General features: G+C 39.0%; 1 protein-coding gene across 9 annotated transcripts in view; it reads right to left on the bottom strand.

Moving 5' to 3' along the window:
- Window positions 1–14,326, bottom strand: part of GRAMD1B (GRAM domain containing 1B) — a 332,765-nt gene that overhangs the window by 203,141 nt on the left and 115,298 nt on the right. Inside the window, exon 1 of one of the 9 annotated variants that reach the window (XM_074215317.1) lies at window positions 4,295–4,753. The exons of 6 other annotated variants lie outside the window; for them this stretch is intronic. In XM_074215317.1, coding sequence (XP_074071418.1) covers window positions 4,295–4,422 — 128 coding nt within the window. In that variant the 5' untranslated portion in view covers window positions 4,423–4,753. 2 more of the 9 variants (XM_074215316.1, XM_074215324.1) reach the window with 2 other exon arrangements.

Here is a 14,326-nt window from a genome sequence, read left to right as displayed (position 1 = left end):
ACCAAACCCTTGGGGTAATGAAATCCAAAGGGGAAATCTTCCCAATACTCCCCACTAGACAAATGTCTTGCCTCATTCTACTACTTTACATCTAGAGTGGGGGGGGGGAGTGCAAAGATCCCTGTTAATCTGAAAATCTTCTAAGTGAACCCAGAAAATTCAGACTGCCACTATTCAGAAACCACTTTAATATATACACAATCAAAAACATATTATAACTAATTAATTTCTCCTTTCTCCAGTCAAGTCTTTTTATTTAGGGCATGGAGGTGGAGGGGACCTTAGATCTCATTCCACTGTCTCTCACTTTTATGAGGCCTAGAAATGAGTTCACTCAAATCAAGATTTGAATTTAAATCCAATGTACTTTCTCCTCTACAAAAGGAAAGCATTCCACATTATTACAAGTTTTCAATGTGAAAGGAAAAAAATCCTAGAGTTTACCAGGAGTACACACATCAAAATAAAATAGACTAGTTTCAATAGAATAATAGAAGCATTCACTATGCCTTTTGACAAGCTTCTCATACCCATCTTGGGGAGTCCACATACTTCAAGTTGGGAAGTATGCCATCATATCATTTCCCTACCACCTTCACTATGTCTTTGTAATTTCTCTTAGACTTGTTTCTCATCCAAATCCCTCCACTCTTGTCTCCTTACACCCCCAAACCATCCTACCCTCCCCCGTCCTCTCTACCCCCCCACCTTGGACTCCATCCTTCACATTCAGGTTCTGCTAGTTGGAAAATAATCTTCTTCCTGTGTGAAAGAAAATCCACATAAGGAAAGAGCTTCTTTTAGCAGCCTCTCCTCCAGATGTGCCCAGCTACCCAGGGACTGGCTGAAGTTCAATCTCAGATGATTTCACCAAACAGGGGGAGGAGCTGATAAGTAAGGAAATCTCACCTCAGAATACCTGAGTTACCTGTTTTCCTCTCCAAAAGCTGAAATGGCTCTCCTCTTCAGATTAGTTGTGACAACTACTTCCCAGAGGTATTTTTAATTTAGTACCATTAAGCAAATATTTATTAAGATCCCACTATGCCAAGTGAAAAATGAAAGTCTCTACTAGGGGCAGCTAGGTGATGTAGAGATAAAGAACCAGTACCAGAGTCAGGAGGATCTGAGTTCATATCCTGTCTCAGACAGTTGACACTGTATGACTTTGGGTAAGTCACTTAAGTCCATTATCGCACCAAGAAAAAAAATGGGAGGAGGGAAGATGTGGAAAGGAAATGTGAAATGCATATGAGTGAGCATCATATAAGGTCTGTCTCAGCAGCTAGGTGATGTGGTGGATAGAGTCTTGGAGCCAGGAAGATTTATCTTCCTAAGTTCAAAGACACTTTCCAACTGTGAGACTCTAGACAAGTCACTTTCAGTTGACTTTTCCTCTCAGTTTTCTCATCTATAAAATGAACTAGAGAAGGAAATGGTAAACTACTTCAGCAACTTTGCCAAGAAAATCCCAAATGGGGTCATGAAAAGTCAGAAAAAAACAAAAATGACTTAAGAGCAATAAAATGTGCCAAGGGCTGAGGATATGATTAATAAAAAGAAAGGCCATCTCAGATCTCCTGCTAGGAGAACAAATGAGCATATGATGAGATGGAAATAAGTAGCTGGTCCAATATACAGGAACACAGGAAGAGAGTAGAGTAAAATAAAGTTGGAAAGGTTAAAATCAAATTGTTTTTTAAAATTCTAAATAGTGAAGTAGCTAGATCATATTAGATTACAATAGATCACGATTCCAGAGTCTGGAGGACCCCAGTTCAAACCTGGTCTCAAACCTGGTGTGATCCTTTATAAGTCTCTAGTTTCTTCACCCACCCACCCACCACACTGAAATTTGTGCTTTATCCTACTGGAACTAGGGAGCCAGGGAATGTTTTTGAGGCAGGAGGGTGACATAGCCAAACAAACACATCAGAAAGAAAATTTTGACATATAAAGGGGGGAAATTAGAGAGAGGTCAGGGCCTGGAGTCAAGGAGACCATAGGGGAGTCTAGAATAAAGGCCTGAACTAGGATGTCTGCCCTGGGTCTAGAGGGGAGGCAAAAGATGCCCTTCCTTTCCTCTCACACAGCCTGATCTCTCTCCCGCAAAATTAATAAAGTGACCCAGATGGATCACTAATTCTACTCTTCAAGGAACAGGGAGACTAAGGGAAATCCTTTACTCTGGCCTTTTCCCTGCAGCATAGCTTCTGGCTACCCCTAATTCCAGCCCCACCCTCCCACTCCACCACTCACATAACTTTTAGTTCCAAAGGAGACAGGTTCATAGTTGAACATTACTTTTATTTAACCAAGAAGAAAAAAATGAAAACAATCCTCAAATTAAAACTCTTTGACCTTTAGTAAATTTTCCTGGCAACCACTTGTTGGAGAGAGGCAGGGTTGACCTCATGGACCTAAGAATGGGGTCTCTAGTTATTTCTCTCTACTGGGTCTACATCAGCTCATCTACCACAGAGAGCTATTTTTGGCATCTCTCTGATGATTCTGTCCATCCTTTAAAAGAAGACAAAAGACACTGCTTAATCTTCAACAGCAGATAATCACAAACAATCCCTACCCTCCCTGGACACAATAGATTGAACTCGGACTTGGAAGATCCAACTTCTCTATAACTACACTTTTTTAAGATTAGACACTTTGGCTCTCCACCTCTCTCTTAGAAAGGGATGGAATTGGTCAACATGACCAGTAGGGATTCTTGTTCTGGGATTTTAAGATCCTGGTTCTTCCAATCTCTGTTTAGCATCCCCCAAAGAGAAATTAAATTTTGAAATCCCTATTGGCCTCTATCTTATTTATGCCAGTCAGTAAGTCCCTCAAAGTTTCTACACAGTATAAAGAATAATTATATGAGTCATCTGGGATCAGGGAAAGGGCAAGGAGTTCCAAATGACAGAAATGAAGAAAGTTTGAGACAAGAACCCCCAACTGTTTTTTCTTCCAGGATTAGAAAATGTTTTAGAATGACTTTAGCTGGTCAGGCTGATTAGGGTGGGTCAGATGCCTTGCCCCTCTGAATACCTACCTTTTTTTACTTTTTTCCCCCTCCTGCTTTTCTTCTTCCTTAAGCCTCTCCCTTCTCCCTAACCTCTGCAATTTCTTCTAACAGTCCTTTTCATAAGACTGGGTTTTTTTCCGCCTACTCCAACCTCCAGAAACATCCCCATTCATTCTAGCTGCCTTTTTGAACTGATTTTAGTTCCCACCCTTCAAATTCCAAACTCTTTATATCATGGCTGGGGTACTTCTCCCTATACTCAGACCCTTCTCCTAGGAGCCAGAGGTGTAAGATAAAAAGGAAGGGCATGTATTGCCCCTACCATGTCCTTATAAAGTATCTTTCTCTTGTTGTTTGCCAAAATTCCCCCTGTAAAACCCAGAAGTACCTGCCCTGATCTAGCTCTCCCAGGCCTCCTTCTTGATGCCAAACTCTTCAATCATTGACCTTGATATCTCAGTGGGACCTCAGTCATACTCAACTTTTGTACAGGATATAATGCCAGAGATGTATAGAGAAAAGAGTATTGGATCTGAAGTCAATGTCCCTGATATGTCAGATTTCAAGTGAATCCCTTCTTTCTTTTGAGCCTCAGTTTCCACATCTGTAACTAAATGATGGTTCCTTTTACTTTTATAATTGTATAATTTCTTTTTTTCTTTTCTTTTTTTTTTTAGATTTTTGCAAGGCAAACGGGGTTGAGTGGCTTGCTCAAGGCCACACAGCTAGGTAATTATTAAGTGTCTGAGACTGGATTTGAACCCAGGTACTCCTGACTCCAAGGCCAGTGCTTTATCCACTACACCACCTAGGGGCCCCCATATAATTGTATAATTTCAATGACAGATGGAAGAGAGTGAGATACACACATAATATGTATTTAGGTCAGACACTCACACACATGACTTCCAGGTCAGCATTATTCTCAGCAAGTATTCCAAGATAAGCAGTGATAAGGAAGTAATCTGTTCAATGTAATCTACACTAAGCAAATAAATCACTCACAGATAATTAGAAGCTAAAATCAAAGGATCTGCACAGATGATCCATTCACACATTTTTGGTAACCTCTCCCCATCCAGTTCTAGTCCTGTTTTTAGAGACCCAAGGCTTTGCTTACCTCCTTATTCTGAGAGCCGATTGTAAAAAACTAGAAAACATCAGAGATGTGTAGTTCTGAGCAGCCTCCACCAGCCCCACCCCTTTACACCTAAGCAATCTATAAAAGATATTCAGTGTTGAAACCTGCATAGGCCTCAGGAAACCCACAGCTCTGCTCTGGTCCTGCTCTGGCTCTGCTGGCCTGCCATCATCAAGGTAACTGCTCCTATGCACCGGATAAGAAGCCCGGACTCAGAGGGTGACCTGGCCGGAGTTAATGTTAAACCTACAATCATCTCCGTGCTGGAGCTTCAACTCCCAGGCCTTGCCCACATTTCCCAATCAGAGAATTCTCCTACGATCTTTTGTCACAGAGTTCAGTGGTTGCCAAGGTATGTGACAGAACGTGACAACATGGCCTCTCTCTTGGGAACGGCTCACGTCTAAACCTCAAAAGGTGGCTTGGTTCAAACTTTTTACTTCCTCCTTGGTGAAGAGGCTGTGGTTGAAACAAAAAAAAAAGGGGGTGGGTCTTACCACTGAGCTCACTGGAAAAGAAGATGCTCTCAATTGAATGAGGTTGTTTTCCAAGAGTAGAATGAAAGCTGGCCCTTGGCTCACACCTCTGTCTTCTAAATCAACAGATACTCCAATATTTCTCTTCCCTTTCTCTACTGATCTTGAAAAAGTAGTTTATACTCATTTTTTCTCTCCATTCAACTCCTTAAACTTTGTGATAACAGTAGGTAGAATGCCAAAGATTAAGTCAATAAAAGTAAGATTTCAATCTCACCTAATATTTATTTACTGGCTGTGGGATCAAGGATGGATCACCTGAGTCTCAGTTTCTTCATCTGTAAAATGGGGATAACAGAGGGTAATTGAGATTTTCATGGGCTAACTGAAACTCAAATGAAATAATACATAGAAAGCTCTTTACAAAATCTTAAAGCACTATATAAATCTTTTTTTTTTAGGTTTTTTTGCAAAGCAAATAGGGTTAAGTGGCTTGCCCAAGACCACACAGCTAGGTAATTATTAAGTGTCTGAGGGCCAAATTTGAACTCAGGGACTCCTGACTCCAGGGCTGGTACTCTATCTACTGCGCCACCTAGACACCCCCACTATATAAATCTTAATGATTATTGTTTTCTATCCCATCTGCTATTGGAAACTACCAGATAACCTCCTAATTACCTATTCCAAAGGCCTTTTCTCTCCCCTCATCATTCTTGATTCTCTGCCACATTTAGAACTGATGACTGACTCCTCAAAAAGAAAATATTTCCACACTCTGAGGCAGGATCTCTCCAAGATCTTGACTCTATCTCTAAAAACCAACTTCTAGGTTAGGTGGCACAGTGGATAGAGCACCAGCCCTGGAGTCGAGGACCTGAGTTCAAATTTGGCCCTCAGACTTAATTTACCTAGCTGTGTGAATTTAGGCAAGCCACTTAACCCCATTGCCTGGCAAAACCCAAAAAAAGAAAATCTGTTGAATTCCCTGGCTTCTCTTCTTCTGTTCACTAACTACAATTGTTCCCCAAGATCAGTTCTTGGCCCTTTTAATTTTTCTATATTTTCTATTTCTATAAGTTCATCTATTCTCATGGCTTCAAAGATTGCCTCCATGCTGATGATCCCCAAATCTACACCTCTAGTCTTGTCCTATCATCTAAATGACATTTCTGCATCTCTATTTGACCAATATACATCTCTATTTGTGTATGAAGTATAGTCAAGCAGCCGTGTTCAATTCAAATGTGATATTCAATTCAGTGAGTATTTATTAAGGATCTTCTATGTGTCAGCACTTTGTTAGACCACAGAAATGCAAAGGGAAAACAAAAACAAACATTTCTATCTTCCACCAGTTTAAATTCTTCTGACTGAAGTTCAGTTCGTCATATTCTGTAATCAAGCCAGCTCTCCCTGGAAATCTCCTTGTGTATAAATAAAATCACCATTCTCCCTGAAACTTAGGTTCAAAATCTTGGAATCACTTTGATGATTTTTTTCTCATGTTCATTCACATAAAATCCAGTCACCAAGTCTTGATGTCTGTAATATCTCTTATATCTATATCTCCTTTCCTATCCACAAATGACTCATCACCCCAATCCTGAATTAGTGCACTAAAGCTCCCTGACTCCAGGTTCTCTCCATTCAATCAATCTAAGGTATTCATTTTTTCCAAAGGGAACAAGGAAGTTTTTATTTTTTCAAATTCTGCTAACCAGAACTAAAAAAAACAAATACCCATAACAAAACAGAACTAAAAAAACAAAAACCCATAACAAAATTCAAAATAAGATATCTTAGTGCATTATAATGTCAAATTAACTTTCCTATTCAAATCAATTCAACATCCAAAGGAAAAAAAAATAATTCTTGTTCTCAAGAAAAGTATGTTCTGAGGGAGGCAAAAATGTAAATTTAAAAGTAGAAACAATAATATGAAGTAAAATGGGGGGAGAGATACTTGGAAGTTTAAAGAATCAGTAAAGTCCTCATAAGACCACTTGAACAGAATTATTGGGTGGCCACAAGATGGAAGCATACTCTTGGTACAGGAGATGGAGATGAGGTATTATTTGTGAAGAACAATAAGGAGGCCAGGAAGGCTAGCAATTTGTATAACACTTCTCCAGAAGCTGGTTAAGACAAAGTTATCAAGGGATTTAAAAGTTAAACAATTAAATAACTAATACTGAGGCAAAAGAGAATTAGTGGAGTTCATCAGATAAGGGCGTGACACTGTCAGACTTGTATTTTAGGAAAATAGCTTTGGTAGCTGTGTGTAAAATGGATTAAAGAGTCTAGGATATGATGCAAAGAGATCAATGAGAATGTTAATGCAATAATCTAGATGAGAGGTGATGAAGAGTTGACCTGAGATTGTACTTATATAGATGAGTTAAAAAGAAAGAAGTGGATGTAAGAAATTTTGAGAAATGCTATCTGAAGATGGAGGAGGAAAGGGAGGGAGGTAGAAAAATGTGGAACTCAAAAACCTATGAAAAGATGACTGTTGAAAACTTTGCATGTAATTGAAAAAATAAAATAGCATTCAAAAAAGAAGAAATATTGAGAAAGTATAAACAAAAATGTTTGGCAACATATTGCATCTATTAGATGATGTTGATGTTTATTTGTCCTTCCTTCTCAAAGAGTGATGACATGATAAGCACATGAAATGGATTTGAGGAAAGGGGTGCTATGCTAAGTCACCAGCCTCACTTTCTCCTCCAGAGCCATCTGGGTCTTGTGGCTAGATATGAATCAGGAGACTATCTGGATGTGAGGCAGAGTTAAGTGACCTGCCGAGGGTCACACAGCTATAAGTGTCAATTGTATGAGGCCAGAGTTGAAATCTCATCCCCTGACTCCAAGGCCAGTACTCTATCCATTGCATCACCTACCTACCCTAAATCTATTAGATAAGGTGAAGGGAAATGGGGAGTTAAAGATAACATCAAGACTGTAAACCTGAGTAACTGAAAGGATGGAAATGCCTTAATCAAAAATAGGCAAGTTTTAAAAAAGGGGTGGGTTTTCAATTCAGTAAATGCTTCTTGTCTGATTAATATAGACTTACATGAAAATCCAGCAAGTCAGCTATTTATTCCTTGTTGAGCTCCCTTTTCTTTGGGACTGGTATTTGAAAGGGTGTGGGATTAATTTGGGCTACAAAAGAAATCAAAGTTTGTATTTTTATCCTCTAGGAATCAGACACCCAAGCTGGAGACAATACTTTCCCAACACACACACACACACACACACACACACACACACACACACACACACACACACACACACACACACACCTCTCCCATGGTAAACATATCACTATACAAAGCAATGTACAAAACTATGCAAATTAATGAAATAAATAAACTCTAAGCCTAAACACTGTGGGCCTATGAAATCAAGATAAAATCAGAGCATGATCCAGATTCACTAGGGATGGATGGGAATCCTGGAAAAAGCTTTTAGATGACTTTGGAAGCAAGGTAGGAAGAGCAACAAGTCTTGGAGACATAGCAAAGTCTATTACAACAAGATATGCATATAGGGTCATCACCTCATCTACTTTAAATTAACTGAATCAATAAGAAAAAAGTTAGGGGGATAGAAAATCTGTTGGTTCTATCAACCAGAGGGGTAGGAGACAATTGTAACATCCTCCTGATTGACAATTAATCACATTCTGTCTTAAACCAATATTTATCTGTTGCCTGTGTATTGTTAACTTTGAGGTCTCCAAGTAGCCTAAGGGACACACTAACTATTAGGAATAGAAAAAAATCTTAGAGACAATCTAATCCAACTACCCCTCCTATTTTAAAAAACAAAGAAACTGAGGACCAATAAATTAGGGGTCTCATTCTATGGCATATTCCTAATGATAAACCTGTGACTAGGGCTTGGGTTTTCTGTTCCCCAGTCCATTACCCTTGCTACCACTCCCACACTGCCTCCCTATTTTAAGATCGCAAGAGAAGAGATTGTTTGATTTTTGTTTGGATATCAAAAATTGTAAAGACAAGGAACAATAACTTAAATTTCTTTTGTATCACTGTCAATGATCAGCACAATGTCATTCCATTAATCAACAAGTTTTTTTAAACTCTACTTCCAAAATGTCTTTCCCATTCATCTCCATTCCATTGTCATAATGATAATAATAATAATAGCATTTATCTACTACCTCCTATACCAAGCACTGAATTAATCACTTTTACAAGCCAGCAGCACAGGAAAATAGGTGTTATTATTATCTTCATTTATCAGTTGAAGAAATTGAGGCAAACAGGTTAAGTGACTTGCCCAAGAATACCCCCCTAATGTTTGGGGCTGGATTTGTATTCAGGTCTTCCTGACTCCAGGCCCAAATCTTTACCCACAGCATCACCAATCCTTTGCCCATTCTACCATGTTAGCTTTCTATTTGGTCTCCCTACCTTCTGTTTTTCTATCTTTCTACACTAGTGGCTCTTTATTACCTTCAGGATAAGCACTGTACAGAGTCAGAACTGAGTTCTTATATTTCAAATCTAGTCTTACTTATTAACTATGTGACTCAGGGCTAGTCATTTCATCTGTCTGCCTCAATTGCTTCAATTGGAAAATGGAGATAATGATAGCAACAGAGAGCTGTTGTGTAAGGGTCAAATGAGATAACATTTGTAAAAATGCTGATACTGCTATTCTTCACACAATGCTTCCTAACCCCATTCCTCTCTCCAAGCATCTTCACTGGCTGTCCCCCAACTCATCTCTACAGCTCCCAGTTAAAAACCTCACCTGTAATAATGCCTTCCCTAGTACCCTTTATACTATTGCTTTAGGTAGCTGGTGGTGTAGCAAATAGAACACTAGGAAGACACAAGTTCAAAGTTCAAATTCAACCTCAGACACTAATTAGCTGTGGACCCTTGTTTTCTGTTTGCCCCAGTTTCTGCAAATGTAAAATGGATATGGTAATAATAGATTCTACATAAATACTTATTCCTTTCCCCTAGTGCCTTCCCTCTTGAGATTCTCTCTTTCTCTCTCTCCTCTGTCTCATCTCTCTCCCTGTCTTTCTCTTCCTTCATCTCTCTCTTCTCTCTTCTGTGTGTGTATGTGTATGTGTTATTTGTATGGTGGTCTCTTCCCTACTACTCTCTCCCATTAAATTGTAAGCTCTTTGAGGGCAGATCATGATTTTGTAACCCCACTGCTTGGTACAGTGTTCCCTCTTAATAATGACTGAATGACCTATGAACCTCCCCCAGTCCCAGCCATAAGGAATTTTTCCCACCTGTCCTGCCACAGCACTTTATTAATACATATCTTATCTCCCTAACAGATTGGAAACTAATGGAAGGGATTCTCTATCTTAGAGTCATGAGATTTCAAAGTTGGAAGGGACCTCATAGTTCATTTAGTCCAGAGGTTTTAACCTAAGGACTATGCACAACCAGGGTGTTTGAGGATTAACTTTCAGGGGTTCTGTGAACCCAGGTGGGGGAAGAGTTACAACTTTATCTTAACTAATCTTTGACTTTCTTTGTAATTCCATGTATTTTATTTTATGCATTTAAAGCATTATTCCGAGAAGGTATTCATACTTAGAATTCACAAGACTGCCCAAGGGGCCCAGGTCACAAAAATTGACACCTCCTGAACTAGATAAACTAATCTGGGCTGTAGTCAGACCTATACCTCAGAGCAAAGGTCCTCTGCAAAATTCTTGATAAATGGTCTGGTGGTCTTCTATATGAAGTGGAATGGAACTCCTAAAGTAGCCCAACCCACTTCTGAACATCTCCAACTTTTAACTTTACTGTTAACTACTCTATAACAAGCCAAAATCTGCCCTTTTGTGACTACTTCTCACTATTCCTGGTTCAGCCTCCTAAAAACAAGCATTACAGATCTAATCTTTTCTACTTAACAGCCTTTTAGACATTTCAAGGCAGATTTCATACCTCCCCCTAAATCTGAAAATCCTCAATTCCTTCAATCCATTCTTGTGTGATAAAAGTATTAACTTCCCTTACCATCCTGAACACTCTCCTGGCTACATATATCAGGGGTTTTTCTAAAATGTGACATCAAGAATTACAAATAACACATTAGATGTGGTCTGACTAGGTCAGAAGACCATAACTTCTCTCATTCCAGACATCTTATTTCTAATAATTCAGCCTATTTAATCTAATTCAGCAAATATTTATGAAGCATCTTTAACAATCAAGGAAGATGTGGTAAAGTGAATAGTGTTTAAAGTTGGAAAACTGGTGTGTTAAAATCTTTTTCTAACAATCCCACCACAGCTCCAGTAAATCAAATAAGTAAATTTATATATAATAAATTAGTAAATTTATACATAATTAGTATAAAGGGGTAATAATAGTAAGATTTCAATGGAGAATTAGAAGTAACATACAAACTTTGATTGAAAAGGACAGAATTTACAAATTGTATCAAATATTAACTAAAAATTGCATTCTGAGTGTGGAATCAGGAAAAGATAGCTAGACTCTGCTGTCAAGGTTTTTGATCCTATAGTAGGTAAATCTCAGACAAGTTCCATCATCCCTAAAATACCAAAATGTGTTCATAATTTTTAGATGATGCAGACATGTTAACTTTATTAAGTTTTACCAATAATTTTGAGATAATTTGAATATGTTAAAAAAAACACTAATTCAAGTTAATATGGTTGAGGTTTCCCACAAAACCCTATAATGATGAGACCTCAAACTTTTGCTCCCTGTCCCCCAACATTCTTCCATCTCCATCAAGTTCATGCTGCTACAAGCATGAGTGATATAGATAGCTAGATAGACAGACAGACAGATAGATAGATATGCAATGTGGTATAATGCAAAGAACCAGATGGAGAGTAAAGAGAATTGAATTCTAGGTTTGTTATAAAGCTAAAATAAAGTAATGAAATACACATAAGTGCTCTTCAAATTTGAAAGTATCATATGAATGACTTATTAATATTATGATTTTAACTCTCATAATAGGATCAGAGAATTTGGAGTTAGAAGTCACCTTAGAGATCCTCTGGTCTTAGTTTCATTTTATAATTGAGGAAACAGGTGAAGTGAGTTATCTAACATCATGCTGGTAGGAAGCATAGACTTGAGCCCAGGTCCTCTTATTAAGAATCCAGCAAAGTGTTCTTTCAGCTACAACACAATCATGTTCCTCCCCATTCAAAAAGTCACTTGAACCTTTCTACCACCTGAATAAAGCCCAAATTCCTCAGACTATCTGGAATCTGAAGGCCTCTACCACATGACCCGAGTCTATCTTTTTCAAGTCTTATCTCTCAGGAGTCATTTCCATGTACCCTAAGTTATTGCCAAACTAGACTGCTTCACTGTTCCCTAACATAGCCAGGAAAATCAAGAAACAATGCTGACAAGCCTCTTCTCATTTGACAAAACTGGACCTTGAATAATAGACAGAGAGCCTGTCACTAAGTTTGTACTTGAACACTTTCCAGCATGGTAGGAAATGTCAGAGATTTGACTCCACAGATTGATAGAACCTTCAATAATAACCCAGGGCCATATTTATGAGAGAGGACAGCATTGGAAAAAAGTTTTTTGTGACCTATACAAAGGAAGTTGTGTGAAAGACAATTTCAAGGATGAATATGACTACATAAGAGGTTGACCAGTTATGGAGCAAGAACGAGACACGAGAGATGGATGGGAAGAGTGGTTCACTGGTACCCTTAAACCTTGGTGTTATTATTTGTCCTCGTTCTCAAAGAAGACCATTACATCAGGGAAGTGATGCCATGACATGCAGGTAAATTGGATTTAAGGGGAGGGGGGGTTGCTGTGCTAATTTCCCAACCTCATTCTCCAGAACCATCTGGGTCTAATGACCAGATATGGATCAGGATGACTGGAGATGGCCTTGGATTTGACTGGAGAACTTTAACAAATTTCAATTTGAGGCAACATGCATTTAATGATTAAGACTAAGAAAAAGAAAAATAAGGCGAATAGGCCAAGAATGATCATTTTTACTTAGTCCAAAAAAAAATTAAACTGGAAGGGTCAAGACCTTCAAGGGTTAGGAAGGAAGGAAGGAAGGAAGGAAGGAAGGCAGGAAGGAAGGAAGGCAGGAAGGAAGGAAGGCAGGAAGGAAGGAAGGAAGGAAGGAAGGAAGGAAGGAAGGAAGGAAGGAAGGAAGGAAGGAGGGAGGAAAAAAGGAGCTGTGTAGCCCAACTTGCCAGCAAAGAGGTTGCTTCTAATACTCACAGAGGTTATTGGTTGTCCTTCATTTTCAAAGAAAACAGGGAAATAATAAACAATGACATGCTAGTGAATTAGATTAAAGTGGGAGGAAGAGGAGGAAAAGGTTACAAAGTCACCAACCTCACTTTCTCCTCTAGAGCCTTCTAGAACCTGTAGCCAGATGTGGATCTGGATGACTGGATATGGCCCAGGATGCAGTGGGGGGACCTTGACCTTGAATAGGTTTCAGTTTGACTAAGACAACTCCAATTCAGTGATTGTCTAGATAAGAAATGAAGTAGAGATTGGCCTGTTTAAACTAGTAAAAAAAAAAAAAATCAATCTGGGAGGGGAAGACCCTCAGGGATTCTGGCCAAAACAGAAACAATTCCTGTTTACATTCACTCTGAGCCAATCAAGTCCCTAACAATGACTAGGTGAAGCTTAAGCTTGACCTGGGACTCATTATTGGTCTCTCAAAAAGAGCCTGAGGGGGCTGCTAGGTGGTGCAAGGGATAGAGCACCAGCCCTGAAGTCAGGAGCACCTGAGTTCAAATTCGATATCAGACACTTAATAATTACCTAGCTGTGTGGCCTTGGGCAAGTCACTTAACCTAGCCTAGCAAAAACAACAACAAAAAAAGCCTGAGTGATTTGAGGGGAGTAAATTCCAAGATATCTAGGAATTTTCGGTGATCAAAATTTATATTCCTCTGGGCAGAGTAGAAGAGGCTTGACTTCAGATCCTCCCAGGGTTGCTGGTTAAAGATCTTATTCCTAGTGGGATAGAGTCTCAGTTTCTCCATCTGTAAAATGAGGGAGTTGGACATGTATCACCCTAGTGGAAAAGGCACTGGATGGAGATTGAGGAGACATTCTACCTGTGCCACACCAGGATAAGGCCGTAGACAAGTGACGCAACTTGAAAAGTACTTTATAAATATCTATGTCATATACGGAATAAACTGGGGAAGAGATCTTGTTTGTATGCTATCTCACCCATTAAATTGTAGGCACCTTTCCAGTAGGAATTGTTTTTGCCTCTCTTTGCCAAAGCACTAAATCCCCTGTGCTTTAGTTCAACTCTTCATACATATAAATCAAGAAGAATTTATTGAGCCCCTACCAATAACCAGACACCATGCTTAACAAATGCCTGTTGACTACAAAAGATTTCTGGACTCAAAGAGCTTACAGTCTATTGGAAGAGATATAAAACGGGCACTACTTGAATATGTCAGAAAACACACAGAAGTACAAAGTGCTACAGGAGGTTCAAGGAAGGAAATAGAAGCAGGGAAGGTTTCATGCAGAAAGTCATCCCTGACATGAACCTTGAAAGAACTTTGGGAGTCCAAGGGGCTAAACACATTTATGTTGTTGTTGCTAACTTGGGAGTATGGTAAGTTATTATCGTTTCCATAATACAGGGTTCTGGAAAATC

The sequence above is a fragment of the Macrotis lagotis genome, chromosome 1 (assembly GCF_037893015.1).
Source record: "Macrotis lagotis isolate mMagLag1 chromosome 1, bilby.v1.9.chrom.fasta, whole genome shotgun sequence".
In the NCBI taxonomy this organism is placed as follows: Eukaryota; Metazoa; Chordata; class Mammalia; order Peramelemorphia; family Peramelidae; genus Macrotis; species Macrotis lagotis.
This window is presented reverse-complemented; position numbering and strand designations above follow the sequence as displayed.